The sequence below is a fragment of the Rhinoderma darwinii genome, chromosome 2 (assembly GCF_050947455.1).
Source record: "Rhinoderma darwinii isolate aRhiDar2 chromosome 2, aRhiDar2.hap1, whole genome shotgun sequence".
NCBI lineage: Eukaryota > Metazoa > Chordata > Amphibia > Anura > Rhinodermatidae > Rhinoderma > Rhinoderma darwinii.
Window position 1 is genome coordinate 99,277,515 of NC_134688.1, and position 19,425 is coordinate 99,296,939.

Genomic DNA, 19,425 nt, shown 5'->3' on the forward strand with positions numbered 1-19,425 from the left:
GAAGGACAACTGGTGCACCAACAAAAGGATCTTTGGGGCCCAAGACTCATTGATGCGGGTGGGGAGCAAAGGCTAGCCCTTCTGGATCGATCCTTTAAACTTTGGGTTCTGGCATTGATGTGGATGTTAATTTGAGACGTACCACCTACCTAAACACTGCACCAGACTAGACCTTTAAATTAATTTCAAACTCCAGACCCCCAAATTATCTTCAGATCCTAGACCAGACCCCAAAATATGTTTAGAGGCCAGACTACCAACTTAACTCAGACCCCCAAATTAATTTCAGATCCCAGACCAGGCCCCTACGTTAAGGCTGGTTTTACACAAGCAGATTTCGGCCCATAACTAACAGGTCGATCGGCGCCCGTTTAAAGGCCCCTTACATAGGTCAATGTAAACTGCATGGGGATAAACAATGATTAATATGATCGTTCGGTCTCCATACAGCTTACACATAGTCAGCAGCACATCCCCTGTTTAAAAGGGGGATGTGCTTCCGACAACAATGATTTTTAGGGCTGCATAAAAGATGCGATCAGCCGACAAACGAGCATTTGCTTGTTCGTCGGCTGATCTCTGACCTGTTTACACAGGGCAATGCAATGATCGCTAATGATAGGCCTTTAATTCAGACACCGGATCAGACCAAATGAATGTCAGAAACCAAGACCAGACTATATACTTACCTTCCTTACTCCTGGTTGGTCTTTAGCTTCTGGTGCTGCTGCACTGACTTCTGATGCTGTCCAGCTCCAGGACGTTGTGTGCGCCATCCCACACTATGTCCTGACATTAGACGACATTAGGCCCCAGTGCAGGGTCGCTCGGAGCTGAAAAGGAGCAAGGAGGGTAAGTATACCAGCTGTTATCTATTGATTTAATTCAATAGGCAAAAATTTGGGGAAGTCATGCTGCACCCCCACTTTTTATGCCCAGGGCAAATATGTTTGCATAATAAAAGAATCATATAATCATCTCCACCTTGCTCCCGTGGCTCACACTTGCCAGGAAGTTTTTTGTAAGGAGCCTTTTATCATATTTGGTGTTTCTCCTTTAATTCTTAAAACACAAATTATTCTGATTAGCTTTATTCCCTGATCTACTGAATTGATTCTTCAGTGACAATACATATTCACAACTTTATAAATTCTTAAAATCTTTAATTTCTAATTTTAATATTTAAGGTTAACCAATATAGGTATAATTTCTGTCTCTGTCTTAACACATTAATATCCAACATCTTGCATTTTTACTAACAGATCTCAAAATATTCATTGCTGAAAATTTGGCAGAAGTTGGAAAGCAATGGTCTAGCACCTCGGCTCTCAACCTGTTGTACGTTTACCCCCGGGGCTACATGCCATGTCTCTAGGGGATACTTTCATGTAATTATTTTGAGTAGCGGTACTTGGCTTAGAAATGTTGAGAAATACTGGTCTAGCATCTGCTTTCACTGTACTGTATCATGATTACACAGTGCCACCTAGTGGCCAAAAATATGCACCCATGTGGTTTCAACAGTTGCTCAGTGTATCTACACATTAGATAGAATTTTCCAGAGAATACAATTGTCAGCTGCCATCTGAATATCAAATGGAAGTGTCTCTTAAAGTATGTTATTGCTTGAATGCAGTTTAGCATCTACAATAATTTATGGGTAAATTGCTTCTGAAATGACTGCTTTATCTTACATAGCCTCTTTAGCAAGGTTGCCCCATCTGGATTATAAGCGTATGAAAGGTTATCATCTCCGCTGGAATGCATGTTTTAATTATCTCTTTTCACAACAGTCACAGTAATTGCATTTTATAGCTGAGTTTAATTGTTATGTTCCGTCTCAGCTGAGTAATTTCTTTGTATTCTCTTGTTCCAACTATAATCTTATCGTGTTTTGTTTTTTTTGTGTTTCTTTTTTGTTTATTGGGCTTGCATAAAATCTTTTTTCAAAAAAAGGAGGATAAACAGGGGGGAAGGCAACTGTTGCTTTAAGAGTTAATCCCATCGCAGACATATATAGCATATCCACAGGATATGCTATAAATGTCTGATAGATGCAGGTCCCAGCTCTGGTACCACCACCTATATTACCCAACAACCATCCCCATCTGGTGAGGTGGTCACAGATTCCAGGAGGGGCTGAGTAGAGCGGTGGCTACGCAGGTGCGTGGCTCTCTCCATTTTGTTCTATGGCAGTTGCAGGGACAGCCGAGCAAGGCCCTCTATAAAGTGAGGGGACAATCATGCCAGTCCCAACCAACCTGGATCCAGTGGGACAGTCCTGAAATCCGGGAGATGTCCCGCTGTCCTGAGAGGCCGGCGGCATGTACCAGTTTCAACGGTATCTGGGTCCTCAGGATGCAGATACAGTTGAATACAATGGTGAAGCAAAGAGCCGTCCGCTCCCTGCTCCACAATTCAATAAGTAATGCCTGCCGTGAGTGGATTGGCGCAGACAGGGGCGATGTGAATGACGCCTGCCTGCACCAAACCACACACAGCACAGCCTGGAGGAATCCTGCAGAGGGATCTCCTCCATTCATCATGGTTATGGGGCTAGGTGAGTATTTATTTTATTATTTTTAGGAGGCACTATGGGGCAATATACTGTGTGTGGGGGCATTATAGGGGCATTGTACTGTGTGGGGGAGCACTACGGGGGCATTATGCTGTGTGTGTGGGCGCACTATGGATGCATTATACTATGTGTGTGAGGGGGCACTATGGGGGAATTATACTGTGGGTGTGGCACTAAGGGTGCATTCTACTGTGTGTGGGGCACTATGGAGCATTATACTGTGTGTGGGGCACTATGGGGGAATTATACTGTGTGTGTGTGTGTGTGTGTGTGGGACACTATGGGGGTATTATACTGTGTAGGGACCAGTGGCGGATTAAGTAAACCATGGGCCCTGGGCTGTTCCACAAGCTTGGGCCCCCTTCTCCACCACCGCCCTGCCACGTCATGTCTATATTAAACACCACCTTTCTGTGTGAGCATTGACAAATGAGTGCTACGATTCCCCTTGTCAAAGGGCTGTGTCCCTACACACTGACAGTCTCCAACCATCGCTGACAGTATCACACTGTGTAGGGACACTTCCTCCTGACAAGGGGAATGGTAACATGCATTTGTCTATTAGTCCTGGGTACACAAAGACTTTATGTGGAATACAAGGATTTCCGATAACAGACATGTCAGGAGAGGTGACAGATCTATAAATGCAATGACTCACAGGTGATGTCTTCACTGATGGGTCGTTCTCTTTTCTTCTCCATCTGACACAGACCGCTATGGTGACTTCTCCTGATGACTGCAGAGTTTCCTGATGATACATCTTTTCCCCTTGATTCTGTAGCCATTTTCAGCATCTATAGCAACATAAAAATTCAGAAATAAACACCATAAATTGTCTTATACCCCAGACCCCTAAGCAAATTAAGACCCAGGCCCATACATTAACTCAAACCAATAAATTCAGTCCCCAAGAGGTAACTAAACTTTTAAAAAACATTTGGCGTGTCATAGTGAGAGTGATATGTCAGAAGTTTTGATTGATGGGGGTCCCAGCATTGAGACCACCACCGATCACTAAAACAAAGCAGCGGGAGTGCCCGGGTGAGCGCTGTTCCACTTAATTTCTGACTGTCTTTTCTCGGCGCGGTGTACGGACTCATAGACTTTCTGTTGTGCCCATACACCGCATGCTCGGCTATCAGAGGAAAGACGATCAGAAACAAAGTGGTAAAGCACTCACCTGAGCGCTTCTGCCACTTTGTTTCAGCGATTGGTGGGGTCTCAGTGCCCGGACCCCCACCAATTAGAACATTTGACATGTCACTATGACATGTAATTTTTTAAAATGTTTTCGTTAGTTACCCTTTAAGCAGTCAGACACCCCTCCCCAGTGCATTTGACTGACTGCTGAGTGCCCTATGGGAGGGTCTAAGTGTCTGACACTTAGGGCGGATTTACATGAGCGTGTGCGCTTTGCGCACGCAAAAAATGTGGCGTTTTGCGCGCGCAAAAGGCACTTAACAGCTCCGTGTGTCATCACCATATGATGCGCGGCTGCGTTCCTTTCGCGCAGCCGCCATCATTATGACACTCTGTTTGTATGTTTGTAGCACGTGGTGCTTTTCTGTTTGCAATCATAGTTATACTGCTGTTGAGCAAATCACGCACATCCCACGGAGGTGCCTCCGTGTGGCATGCGTGATTTTCACGCACCCATTAACTTCAATGGGTGCGTGATGCGCAAAAAACGCAGAAATATAGGACATGTCGTCAGTTTTACACAGCGGACTCACGCTGCGCAAAAATCACTGACAGTCTGCACTGCCCCATATACTTGCATAGGTCCGTGCGACGCGCGTGAAAAGCACGCGCGTTGCACGGACGTATTACACGTTCGTGTAAATCCGCCCTTATGGCTCTTGGGGGGGCAGGAGTTATTCCCCTATAGAACCCTGAACAGTCAATCAAACGCTCTGACCCCCCCCCCCCCTGCAGTGTAATAACTACTGAGGGCTCCATGGGGGAGATTATACTGCAGGGGGGGGGGGGGTTCTGAGCATCTGACTATGGGTGGGAAATTATTTTGCACACAAAAAATGTTACATTAAACACCCTATATACAATTCACACTAACACCAAACACTATATATTCAAACCACACACACTATATAGACTTACATTATAGACACTATAAACACAGCACACACTATATACACAGCACACACTATATAGACTTACATTATGACACACACACACAAACACACACTACATAGACTTACATTATAGACACTATATACACAGCACACACTATATAGACTTACATTATGACACACACACACACACACACTACATAGACTTACATTATAGACACTATATACACAGCACACACTATATAGACTTACATTAACACACACACACACACACACACACACACTTACTTACCAGCCTCTTCCTCTGCGGTGCTTGTCTCTGGCAGCCTCCAGGACCTTAATCATGTGACTGTGACGTCACCACAGGTCCTTCACCCTCTAGTTTCAGTTTTGCCGTTATCAGGCAGCTGCTGGAGGTTTAGACAGGAGGGAGAGTGCACAGCAGCACAGAGGAGCAGACTGTCAGGGAGACTCCAGCACCTGCCCATCACAATCTCTGACAGTCTGCTCTCTACAGCTGATGTGCTGTGCCCCTGTTCCCTGGCCGCAATTGACTCCCCCTGCACATTCCCCCCGCCGCAGCAGCAGCCCTGGAGAGTTTTGGTTCACTTGTGTGCGGTGTGGGAAGCTATGGGCCCCCTGCAAGCCTTGGGCCCCGGGCGACCGCCCGAAACGCCCATATGGGGATCCGCTACTGGTAGGGACGCTCTATGGGGACATGAAACTGTTTGGGGTGCCACTATTGGGGCATTATAGTGTGTGTGGACACTGTCGGGACAAAATACTGCGATAGGGGTATGATATTGTGTGAGGGCACTATAAGGCATAATGGTGCTCGAGGGCGCTATGGGGCATAATACTGTGTGGGGGCGCTATGGGTGTGCTTGGAAAAGGATTGGGCGGTGTATGGACAGGGATTGGCACCACATGAGTTGTCTTTCTTTCAATTCCTTTAAAGTTGGGAAGTATGGACAATGGTCAGATTGGTTTCACTCAGGTTCCTCCTCTTCACAAGAAACGCAACATTAGCCAAAGAGGGAGTGAGTAACTGGCATTAGAGCTGCACTAACCTTCTGCTGGGGTGAACAAACACTTGATTTCCCTTTCCTGGAATGGGGGTTGTGGTGGTGTCACTCAGCACTATAAGGGGCCCTGCAAGAAGCCTAATTACGTGATATCCAAAAAAAGTATAAGGGGCAAATTTATCAAGACTGGCATTTCATACGCTGGTCTTACCTTTCCGCTCCGTTGGAGCCTCTTAATAAATCTGTTTCATGTTTCTGCTGGCCGTGCACCACAATTGTGGACTAACAACCGCAGCCGTGTGTCCACCATTTCCCCCTGCATCGGACATAAAATAAAAAAAATGTATACTCACCTCACCCCTTGTCTGCACTTTACTTCTCCGGGTCCCATCATCCTCCTTTAGCATTCTGTGGCTCATACAATGTCCTGATGCTGAGCAGCGTCAGGGCCCTATATGCGATGTGTAAGTACAGCAAAAACGTAAGGGGATGGCGGCGCTCCTCCGAGACTCTGCTGTGTTCACACAGAGTTTTTTGCAGGAGGAAAATTCCTCCTGCAAAACTGCTCCAGTAGGTTTTTGCACAGTGGTTTGACAAAAACTCGTCAAAACACTCGTCGAGGGTTTTTTTTCCTCTTTCTGACTCATTGAAATGGGGTTTTGGAGGAGGAAACCGCCTCAAGATGGGTCATGTTGCTTCTTTTTACCACGACGAGTTTTTTTTACTCGTGGAAAAAAAACTCGTCTGCCTCCCATTGAAATCAATGGGAGGCATTTTCGAGGAGTTTTTTGGTGTGGTTTCTGCCCCAAAAAACTCGTCAAAAAACTCAGTGTGAACAGGGGTGGTGAAGTGTAGATAGCCGGCTGCCACCCACTGCAGTCCCTTGGTGCTAAACCCTTAGTACCTGGGACAAGGTGAGTCAGAGGGTGAAGAGAAAAAAAAATGCAGTGTAATTACGGGTATCGGCGCCAGGCTGAAGTGGATCAGGAACGGAGTCAAGTGCCTAGGATCTAGGAGATCTTTTATTGAGAAGACAACTCGTTTCTGGACCGGACTGGTCCCTTCGTCAGGTCAGTATACAATAGTTGCACGTGTAGTGTGCACATATATATGCAGTAAAAAGACCGAGAACACACCGGTGCGCAACACTTCAATTAACATACAAATTACCAAGAGCCGTTACAGGATGACAGATCCTTCGTGGCTTCAAAGTTTAAAACATCATGGTTTATACAGATAATATATGTTATTCACACATATTCATATGTGTTCTTATACATTTATGCATGATTGTGTACATTCTGTTCTAGCATCATGTTTTTCACATAGATTCTCATGTACCTTTATCTCAAAGCCGTTTTTGAGCTGTTATACAAGTGTTGCCATAGTATCATGATGTTTGTATTCATTCACATATGTGAGCAAAAAGTATTTTAACAAATAAAGACATTTTGTTTATTTGTACGTGATCTGCAGTTTGCAACCTGCTGTTTAGTTGCGGTGCATCTGTGTCTTTCCATAGTGATCCTCTTTTCACCAAGTTATCCCTTGATAGGGGAACATTTTGGGACAGGGATTAAAATTTTCATTATTTGTGATTAGATGGCATAAAAAGATGTCTGTAATACTTTTGAAAAAATGCCTATGTCAAAAGCCGTTTTTTTGGATTACTTGAAGCACTGGTTTTTTGATCAAATCAGAAAAAATGTATAAAAACCTTTGAATTTCTCCATACAAAAAACTCATAAAAAATGGTTGCTATAAGATAAGTTTTAAAATTTCAATAAAAAACTATTAGTTTCATTATATTCGTTTTGTATAGAATTATGAGAATATAAGATTGCACACGGTCAGGTTTTTTATCATGTTTCTACTACATGCACTCCCTGAGTTAATTGTACTCAGATATTTGGGGCTAAAAAGTATAAAAAATATGTATGTAAAGGGGATTTAAATGTAGGATAAATTGTTTAAAAGACCTATATGGGTGATGTCTAGATCAAAAGCTTGTCAAGTGGAGTGTATACCATACGAACTGTTTACATTGAATATTAATATTAATCATAGTACTATATTCATACTTTCCCTACTTACCTATACAGTAAAACCTATGTGTTGTGTTTGAAGGACGCATGTTTCAATGTAGATTTTTAAAAGTCATTAATATTCTCTATAGTTTCATTCAATCCTTCCGGATTTAAACTGTGATATTTATAGATCCAGTATGCCTCCCGGTTTTTTAGGGAGGAGAACCTATTATTGGAGGTATTGGGTATGTGTTCTAGTGGTGTTACTTTTACTGAAAAAACTCCCTCATGTTCTACCTATGTACTGAAGCCCACAGCTGCATTCCAAAAGGTATATTACATAACTAGTGGAACAGTTCATGAAACATTACAAAAGAAATCTTTCCAATTAAAGATTTTATGAACTGTTCCACTAGTTATGTAATATACCTTTTGGAATGCAGCTATGCCCTACAGAGTGAAATCTACGCCAGCTGGGAACTGGCGTAAATGTCCGTTACAATTTAATGCCAGTTTTCTGGCGTAAATTATAATATATTTGTGGGGTTGGAGTGGCCCCACCCCTTTTGATAAAACTACACCTCCTCTTCACAAAAGTGGCGAGAGCGCCCTTTGGCGAGTTTTCTACCCCAGGAAACTGGTGTAGAAAGTTTGATAAATTCCCCCATTAGGGCCAGTTCACACGTTCAGGATTTGATGCTGATTTGTGTTGTAGAATATGCATAGCAAATCCACATCATTTTACTGTACAATGCAAGTAGATGGGTTGTTACAATCCCAAACCACATGCAGCATCCAAACCACATGCAGCATATGTTTACATCGCGGACTTATAGCTACGGATAGAAATTTGAAATCCACAGCATGTCTATTCCCCGCTGGATTCAATGCGTATTAATTGTGGCTATTCATCATAGAAATCAATTGGATTCTGAAATCTGCAATGAAATCTGCACCATAAGGGCATGACCACACGTGGCGGATTTCCTCCGCAACTGTCCGCATCAATGCCGCACCTAATCCGGGTTGCGGATTACGGCTGCGGATCTGCCCAAAATGTGCAGTAAATTGATGCGGACTAGCTGCTGCGGACTGCGGGAAAAGTGCTTCCCTTCTCTCTATCAGTGCAGGATAGAGAGAAGGGACAGCACTTTCGCTAGTGAAAATAAACGAATTTCATACTTACCGGCCGTTGTCTTGGTGAGGCATCCCTCTTTCGGCATCCAGCCCGACCTCCCTGGATGACGCGGCAGTCCATGTGACCGCTGCAGCCTGTGATTGGCTGCAGCCGTCACTTAGACAGAAACGTCATCCTGGGAAGCCGGACTGGAGACAGAAGCAGGGAGTTCTCGGTAAGTATGAACTTCTATTTTTTTTACAGGTAGCTGTATATTGGGATCGGTAGTCACTGTCCAGGGGGCAGAAACAGTTACTGCCAATCGCATAACTCTTTCAGCACCCTGGACAGTGACTATTTACTGACGTCACCTAGCAACGCTCCCGTAATTCCGGGAGCCCCATTGACTTCCTCAGTCTGGCTGTAGACCTAGAAATACATAGGTCCAGCCAGAATGAAGAAATGTCATGGCAAAAAAGCAAGACGCATCCGCAGCACACATAACATGTGCATGACAGCTGCGGACTTCATTGCGGAACTTAGAATCTCCATTGAAGTCAATGGAGAAATTCCGCCATGAGTCCGCAACCAGTCCGCCACTGCTCCGCAACAGACAGAGCATGCTGCGGACACCAAATTCCGCTCCGCAGCCTATGCTCCGCAGCGGAATTTTACGCATCGTCTAAACGAACACTTCTAAATAGAAGTGGAAGTCAATGGAGAAACGGCTCCGCTGCGGATTAACGCTGCGGAGTGTCCGCAGCGGAATTCAAGTGAAATTCCGCCACGTGTGAACCCAGCCTTAGAAATACGCACTTGCGGTTTTCTAAATGCGGATTAATATGCGGATTTGATGTGGATTTCATCTGCATCAAATCCTGAACGTTTGAACTGACCCTTATAGAGGATTGCATTTGCACATTTCACCTATAGTGTCCCCTTTTCACCACAACTTTGGTTAGGGTCTAAGTACTCTGCTGGCCATAGGACTTAAGTGCACGTTGGTCATCTAGTAATTAATCCATTGGTCAACTTAGGTAGAATTTGGTGTATTTAAACCCTTAAGGACCGGCCTATTTTGGACATTCAGGACCGTCTTTTGTAAATTGTAATTTTTTTTGCTACTTTCAAAGGACCATAATTTTTTCATATTTCCGTCTACATAGCTGTACAATGGCTCGTTTTTTGGGACGCGTTGTAGTTTGTTTGTTTTTTAAGGTGGGATTGGAAAGCAAAACAGCAATTCTGCCATTGTTTTTCTAGATTCTTGCATTCTGTTTATCATGTAGTATGAATAACATGTTAACTTTATTCTACGGGTCGTTACAATTCCGGTGATAGTAAATATGTACAGTTGTTTGTTTTTTTTATAGGTTTTAACACTTTTGCACAATAAAAGTATGTGTTATGGGGGAAAAAAACATTTTTTGTAATACTTTTTATTTTTCTGTCGGTTTAGCCGTATGAGGGATTTTTTTTTGCAGGACGATTTGTACTTTTTATTGACCCCTTTTGGGGTTCATAAAATGTATTAAATAACTTTTATTATTTATTTCGGGGGAGATCGGGAAAAAAACAGCAAATCCTCCACAATTTTTGGGGATTTTTATTTACTAAGAAGTTAACTTTATGCTATTCAATTGTTATGCTTGTGGTGATACCATGGATCTATTTTTATACAATAAATTGAGTTTTTTGTTTAGATAAATTTAATACTGTTCTATAATACCTAATCTCCAGTTATATGGTTTCTGTTGGAGAAGGTCCATAATGGTACAACCAGGAAGGTGGGTAACTTATAGGCATCTTGCCACATGTGACCAATTTGTATACTGTTTCCTACTAATAGTAGTTGATGTGTCTGTCCACTAACTTTCAGTATTGTGTTTTATTATGTGCCCAACTCTAGAATCTCAATCTTATTGTTAAAATCAAATAGCCTTTCCATTAGAGTATAATGAATATTACAGTATAATGTTGAGCATGCAAGGATCTTGGACGTGTTCAAGCCAAGAAAGACAGATTTTTGTATATTTACTTGGGTTCGTTTGGTCTAAGTAGCACAATTCCTCTCTAAGGCCCTGTTCACACTGAGTTTTTTGACGTGGAAACCGCGTCAGAAAATGCGCCAAAAAACGTCCAAAAAAGCCTCCCATTGATTTCATTGGGAGGCGGGACGCATTTTTTTACCGCGACAGAAGCGACATGCCCTATCTTTGGGCGTTTACGCCTCTGACCTTCCATTGACATCAATGGGAGGCAGAGAGAGTATTTTGCGGCGTTTTTGCCTGTGGCAGTCAATGGGCGCGAGCGAAAAATGCAGCAGAAAACGCCACGAAAAACGTGGCAAACGGCGTGCAGGCAGATGAAAAATAATTTTCTGCCTGCAAAAAACTCAGTGTGAACTCAGCCTAAAGATTTGGGAGACTTTTTCACCCAGTAAGAGACCGATGGCAGTTCCGTGTTGCGCTAATATAGGTGAATTGTTGCTTTAGCAGCTAGTGCTAATTGTGACCCTAGTACTCTATTAACTTATTAGGACTTGAAGGAAATATATTGGAGTTATAAAAGGGACTCATGGACATATGGAGTCAATGAAATCTTTGACTTTGAACTAAAATAGTTTTATTAATTCACAATCCCACCAAATATGAGTATAGGATTCCTTTTGCTAGAGACATCTCCAGCAAGTTGGAGGTAAAGAACAGTCAATTTTGTTCAATAGGACAGGCTTTTTATACCATTGGATGGTCAGTTTGTAACTAGTTTCTTGAAAAGTTATAGATCTAAAGTGGCCGCAACAATATTTATAAATTTGCATTATTTTTGCATTGGTAAATTCAGTATTCAGATCTTTTTCCCAGGATTTTATATATGGAAATATACTTTCCGAATCTTGCATGACTTGCTTCTTATAAATATGTGACGTAAGTTTTGGGGTTGGGTTTGAGGAGACCATTAGCCGTTCACACCAGTAATGTAGATGGTTGAGAGGAGCTTGCGGACACAGATCACACATTTGTGCGAATGTTGGCAGTGTCCTATCTTCAAGAATATTGCATTTGGCATTTCCTCTCAAATTGGTCTAAAGGGAATTTCCTGGGTGTGTATGAGGATCTCCAAGACTCAACTCTCGTTAGTAGAGAAGGACTAAGGCTGGTATCTTTATTATTTGATATGACTTGCCATACCTCTAAAGGGGTTATAGTTAAGACATTGGCCCCAGTCTAAAAGGTCTTTGGTTGTATTAGAGCCTTGGTTAGAGGTGACCAAAAATGTTCTTCTTCGATGGATATATATAATTTTTTGCTAGGATTCCTATACCAATCAATAATTCTTGCTAGTTGTATGGATTGGTAATATACTCTGTAGTCAGTAAAAATTAATTAATTTCCCCAATACATTTTAGTCTAGTAAAAGTGGAAAAAGCTATTCTATGTCTGACTGACAGATTTTTCACTATCTATGCTCAGTCCTCCTAAACTGAACTGATTATAAGGACATATTATGTTAAGTTTGCAGGGGAAGGGAACTGATGCACAGATCACAGGAGGTGATGTCTTGGGTGAAAGGAATAAAATCATCCACGAAAGAGCTCAGAGATGATGTTGCGGTGCAGGGCCATTACCTTAGATGGAGTTCTACCTGAGTAAGGTGAAGAAAGAACAGATAAGAGTGTGAAAGATGAGTTGTTCTCATTCTCGTCCTCAGAGCAGTGAGATCTAAGAGTCAAGACCATCCCGGCACCAAGAAGATTCATGCCTGGCCAGAAAGGCCTGGGGTCTTTAAAAAGGACCTGCCCACCTCTCCTGACATGTCTATTTTAGTAAATACTTGTATTCCCCATGAAATAACAATTCTGGAACATATTTTCTTAGAACTCTGCATTGTGCCGTTCCTCTGTTATAACTCCTAGAATTTTATGAATAAATTGACAATTGGGTGTTACCATTCCTCTTGTCAAAGGGGCGTGCCCCTACACAGTCTGAGACTGTCAGCAGTGATTGGACATGGTAAGTCTGTTTAGGGACCCCCCCCCCCCAACGGGTAACCCCCATTTGTCAATTTAGTAATACATTTCTAGGAGGAATAACAGAAGAAACACAGAACATAGAGTTCTAAGAAAAAATACTCCAGAATTGTTATTTCATGGGGAATATAATTATTTACTAAAACAGACATGTCAGGAGAGATGACAGGTCCCCTTTAAACCTTTGAACTCTTTGATAATCAGGGAATAAAACGTTTAAGCTTCAGTATCTGATTAATAAAAAAAACATTTGGAAAAGTGGTATACTCCACCCTATGTAGATGTGGCCATTGCCAAATTATCCAGATGTACAGTGGAGCCGTCCGAGATGGTGCTGGTATCAGAGTATTAGATTTTAGATCTTTTTCCCTGGCATCAGACTTGGCATGTTTTAGGTATATCTCTCTGCCATTTTTATGATGTGGCTAAACAGAATGTCAAGCTGGCAGCAAGGTTGATGGAATATGTCTATGATAGTATAATGATTTTCATACTTAAGAGAATCCAGAGACAGAACCAACCGTACAGCACAATTTTACCTATCGGACCCCCCTCTCCCATGACTTTTGTTAGGGTCGAGCTTAGGTACACAGCTGGCCTAAGGACTTGGGTGCCTCTAGCTAGTCCAGTGGTTAATTCTCTGGATAACATTGGCCAAAAATAAAAGGGATAGGATATATAGTTGCTATGAGCAATGGTAAACAATGTCTAATTAAAAGCATTTGGAAAGATATAACATGGGGTATAATGAAGTGAGTTTAGGCAGTTAAGAAGTTGGCAATGGAAGTCAGACAGAGACAGATGCGATACCAGGGATGAGACGTCCAGCAGTAAGTAATGGTGATATAGCAGAGTCATGTATGTTGTACAGATGTGGTAGTTATATATGTCAAGGTCCAGTAATAGTGATATAGCAGACCCAGGTGTGCAATACAGAGGGGTGAAGTTAAATGAGCCGAGTCAAATTGGAGTCCTATTACTATATAGAGAAACACAGTAGAATAGCGCCTATCTACGGATTAAACCTTATAACTGGTACTGAGGCCAGAGTAGCAGGAATTTAAATATAGCGCCCTGCCTCCCTATTATCTGGACGACCACGTGCTCAGCGCTTTCACTATCTGGCATCCCTGCTTGCTTCACAACAAAACTCAATGCGGTGACAGCTGTATGGAAGAAGAGGTCACTGGAGCACGGATGGGTAAGTACATGACGATAGAGGAGGTCCCAACCATAGAAAATGTTGGTTTGTTGTGGAGACAGAAAAGAACAATACAGAGATTTACAAATGTAGCCCAAAAAGATGTGTGAATTGCTTGAGCTCTTACAGATGTGATGTCCCTTTCTAGAAAGTGGTATTCCTTGTAGCCATTATGAAAACCCAAAGCGTCGGTAACATTCAGGCCATAACAATCTTCTAGACCAGGGGTAGGCAACATTTTTTGCATAGCATGCCATAAAAAAAATTAAAAAGCAATGATTAAGTACTTAAGTGCCACGCAAACATGAAAGTCATATAAGATACGTAACATAATCCAATTAATCAGTTAATTCATTCAAAATTTCAATGTGACCCTTGACCCTGACTTTCTTTGCAAAGATGATCCATCTGTGGTGCATATGAGGCTACTGAACACCAGCTGGGGGGGGGGGTGCAAACAGCAGAGACTGTGGCTACTGAACACCAGCTTGGGGGGTGCACTTAAGACAGACCACGGCTACTGAACACCAGCTTTGGGGGGAGGGGGTGCACCTAGGAGAGAGAGCTGTTAACTCACTTGATGATTATTGCCGCCAAGTGCATAATGAAGAGCGTCTCTCTCTCCCTGTGTTTAGTACTGCCAAGCGCACAACGGCGCTGGACACCGGGAGAGGGAAGTGTGCCAGCAAAATACGCCCCCCATGCTGGCTGTGGCACCGGTGCCACAGGTTGCTGACCCCTGTTCTAGACAATGTCAATGTCAGGACATTTTCTCCTAAGATTCCGAGTTTTGACAAGCTGAACCAGTAGATTGTTTTCTCCCTTTTGTTCTATTACTGCCTCAGAAGAGGACAGAAGATTGCATACTTTATACATAGGCAGCTCTTTTCTTAACAAATGTAGGCCAAACAAATAGTCTAAGGCCTCTAAGCATTTGAAAGCTGTGTTGCTCATTGATCACTTATTTGTTATGTGTTGGTAGCTCTCCATTCTGACAAGACACTTCATGCTCAATCCCCAAGGACTATGGAGGCATCATGGGCAGAGAGAGTCCCGATTCATTTGGAAAGACCTGCAGAGCATCCTCTTGGAAGTCTCCACTTATCTTCACTTGGCATTTGACTTGGCTTTGGGGCTTCAGAAGAAGCTGCTTTTCCTACTTAACAACTACAGTCAGTGCTGTCCCATCCGTCATCAGCCATGCTTCAAATGTGTTTGCTGCTCCAAAGACATAGAGACAAATGTTAATTTACTTATAGAGATGTAGCAAACTTTAACTTGCACTGATAACTTGCTGCAGTGTGATAACTTATCACTTAACACATCAAAAGCAATTGAAAAAGTCAAGTGAAAGTTATTTATGCCATGGTGTATGTAATGCGTTAAGTATCAAGTTGAAGATTGCTACATCTGCACAATTCTTCTTTCCTTAAGTCTGAGCTGCAGCATAGGTCGCTCCCATATTGGATGAATGTTTTTAAATGTACGGAAAATAATTATGATTTTCTGGTATCCTGACACTTAAAGGAATGGCGTGGAGTTCAAGATCAAACATAATGTGTCCATTAAAGTGCCTTTCACAGTGCTCCATATCAGTGCTAGCAACAGTGGTCTCATAAAAGTGATATCCACAGTGCTGCCCTCTTGTGCACGCCCATGGAACTAAATGTTCAATATGCAGGTGGGCATATGGGACAACATCAATCTGTTTGGCAATCACAAAATGCGACTTTGGTTTCAATATACGTGTGTCCTTTCTTGCCTTTCCTCCTATCTCAACATATCCTGAGTTGTGTGGTGCCAGATCACCGGCTTTGGAAAAAAACATGATTTTTTGGCAATGTGTGGCCACCCTAGTGGTTGTGATGTGAATTGCAGGTTTTGCCAGCATGTATTAATGAGAAATTGTAGTTCTTAACCAAATTCACACAAAGGTAAATGTGGACACATCTGTAATGGAACACATAGGGTAATAGAGGCTGTTGGCAGTATTAATTATACTATATTGATGCACACAGCTGATATGATTTCTATTACTGTATAAATATATTACAGACACTTTTTGGGTAATTATTAGTTAATGTGTACACTGGTTTTGTCCATTATTAATTAACCTAACCCTGTGTGTTAAATGAAAATCTTATTTTTCTCAAAATAGAGAGCAGTTCTACAGGAGATGTGATTTCATTCCCATCCAGCACCAAGGAGCCCCCACCCTCTCCAATGAGTGATAAAAAGAAGAATAGGAAGAAGAAGAATATTACCCCCTCAAAAACAGAGGGCTCAGCAGGCCAGGCAGATGGTGAGTTCTCTGCAGCCACATGCAACAGTATATTAATAGGTTACAGTCCACAGAAACACATTAAGATTATATTATTGTTTCTTGGAAATATTTAAGGGGTTGTGCCAAGATTAACATTTATCACTTATCCACAGAATAGGCAAAAAATGTCTAATCGCTAGGGGCCCCACCACTAGTACCCCATTGATCACTAGAACTGGGGTCCTGAACCGCCGTTCCTCCTCACTGCAGTGAGAAGGCGCTTGAATGGAGTAGAGGACGAGTTTGTGCCCTGCCGCTCCATTTAAAGTCTATAGGACTGATGGAGACAGCCAAGTACCGCTCGGCTAGGCGATAAAAGTTAATCTTGTGACAACCCCTTTAAGAGTTGACCTTATTACTTATTTCACTTACCTCACACAGTATATATTGTATAATTATTGTATTCAGCTCACAAAGACTAAGCTAAATCCATCCCCCCATTGCCTACAATGTCTGCAATTATCAATTTCCTTTTCTAAAAAATCCTCATTTATCATACACAGTGCTTTGAAAAATCAATTATGTTTCCATATATTCCTTATTATTGCATATTTGACAAAAATAGCCGTTTTTGAACGATTAATATAATATTCCTTATAATAGAACTTTTTTTGTAAAGAGTTAGTTGGTGTTTCCTGTCCACCATTAAAAGATTTTAAATGTCCTCGTCCTACACCTCTTCTTAATGAAAGTAGGAGCACTTCATGTCAGTCAATCGGTGGTTGACACACGAGAAGGAACGTCCTACGAAAATTATTTGTGACAGACACTACTCCTCTCTTCCTGCTGGGGCAGCCAATGTAGCACCACTAATCTCTTTATAATCATCCGATTCTGACATCAGAATGTGATGCATATGCAGATATTAATTACAGACATGTTAATGGACTATTCCCATTGATGTGTATTATATAATTAATACTTAAATTCTAACCAGCTTTGACCTCTCTATTGAGGCATTTTAGACCAGTCTTCCTTGCAGAGCTTTCATTCAGACAAATTGGTAGGTTTACTCAGGACTTTCCTAAGAAAAAAAAAAAGCAGAAAACCAGATGTTCGTATGTCATTTACATCTTTGTGATCATGCATGAGCAGTCATTGTGTTTTTCTATGTCTCATTTTATACTAGCTTCTCTTTATAAGAACTCTGCACCTAGTGTCTAACTTCTTGCTTTCCTGTATGCTTTAATTCTGTCATTTTCTTCTCTTTCCTTCTGCCCTTTGTCCCACCTGCTTCGCTCTCCGGGACCACCCACCAGCCAAGCGCAAAATGTGGAAATTAAAAACATTTGGTAGTTTAAGAAATATTTATAAAACAGGTAAAAGAATGCATAATAGCTATGTCTGTTTCATCCTAAATTATTTGGTGTGATGAGAATATAGTACTATTTAAAAGGGAAATACAGTGAATAAGGTACATGTGAGAATATAATATTGGTGATGTCTGAGATCTCGGACCACCACTGATTGCCAGAATTAAATGGCTCTTTGGAAGTTTAAAGCATACATGTAGCCGTCTTGATCTTGACTTTTAACGCATTAAATACACAGTGGCAAGATCCTTTATCTTGAATTTTTCAATGACTTGTGTGATATCACGCTGCAGCAAGTTATCAGAGTCAAAATAAAGCTAGCTACATCTGTACCTCCATTAAAAAATAAAAAAAACTCTGAGATCCTCATGTACATTACCTCTATGAAGACTTTTCCTTCAAGCTTTGCAGTGTGTTCTGCAGACCTCTTCCTAATTTACTAACAGGAAGTTGTCGTCATTGTCGTCCATGTTACAGATAGAGGAGAGCTGCAGCCCGGTCATGGTCACTCTGTCTACAAGCCTGATAGCTCAAATTACACTTGCCATCCCTCCCCTCATACTGCAGAGAGAGAGAAAGAGAGACTGTCTCCTTGAATCAGTGCTGCGGATGCTACTGTGCTAACAGGACCTTATTAGCCAGCAAGTTCCATCTACAGACAGACAGCTTGTCGTTCCCTGTTTGGGAAAAATATTCACGTTATTTTAGCTGTATCTATCTTTTTTTCAGCAGGGAGGAAGTAAAGGACCGCAGTTTATTAAAGTCTCCTCCTACTGAAATGAATTGAGTGTGCAGCCTGCACGTGAATGAAGCTAATAAACAGCGTTAAGCACTCCGTTTTTAAATCTAGATTAGAATCTTTAATTTATAGATTGACGTTCATATCCTAAGATATTTTTAAGTAGATCACGGTAGTTATGCTTTAAACCTCTTTGCCATTGCTCAGGAATTTCTTGTAATGAATGGCCCTTTGCTTAAAATGTTGTTTCGGATTCGCAATAACAGATATCGCTGAGCTGTGACAAAAGGGTGTAAGCATCCTACTATCATACTGGAAATCAGTGGTGGCCCAAGATCACAGACTGTGATGTATCAGAAGATCGTGTTGATTGGATTTCCCATTGAAGAAATAAAATAATTGTCCAAACTGAAATAAGAAAAAAAAATACTTGCGCATAAAGAGATTTAAATTGTTTCCTGAGCCATTGAAATTCCTATATCATTTATCTGGATATGAGAGGTATTTGTGTTCTTGTCCTGCTTGATCTAACTTGGACATTAGGGGAAGCTAAAATCTGGAGCCCATGTTTTTATTAAAATGTAATTACATCATCCACTGCAATAAGTTGTTAGTAAATTTTGTACATTTTTGTGCCTTGAATATAAAGGAATTTTATCACAATGAAATATTCATTTTTGCTGTTAGGCTCTTTTCGCACTGCGTTTAGTGGTCCCTGTTTGACAGATATATCGGGTAAAGCTTCCAACGTATACGTTAAACGGAAGCTGTGATGGATGCCTAAAAGTGGCATCCCTCACCCCTAGACTATAATGGTATCCATTAAACGAATAGGTCATGAACTTTCCTGACCCTTTTCATGATGTACCCGTTAAAGTCATTCCATTTTAGCCTACGGGTGACGAATTCCACTGTTCGTCATCCGTTTAAAGCATCTGTCACCCGTAGACTATAATGGCATGTGTTTAAGGCTAGCTTCACA

General features: G+C 41.8%; 1 protein-coding gene across 2 annotated transcripts in view; it reads left to right on the plus strand.

The window, feature by feature from the left end:
• AGAP2 (ArfGAP with GTPase domain, ankyrin repeat and PH domain 2) overlaps positions 1–19,425 on the plus strand; it is a 198,049-nt gene that overhangs the window by 159,305 nt on the left and 19,319 nt on the right. Inside the window, exons 12-13 of one of the 2 annotated variants that reach the window (XM_075851961.1) lie at positions 16,227–16,370; positions 17,651–17,710. In XM_075851961.1, the coding sequence (XP_075708076.1) occupies positions 16,227–16,370; positions 17,651–17,710 (204 nt within the window). The remainder of the gene's footprint in view (positions 1–16,226; positions 16,371–17,650; positions 17,711–19,425) is intronic. The other variant, XM_075851962.1, reaches the window with a different exon arrangement.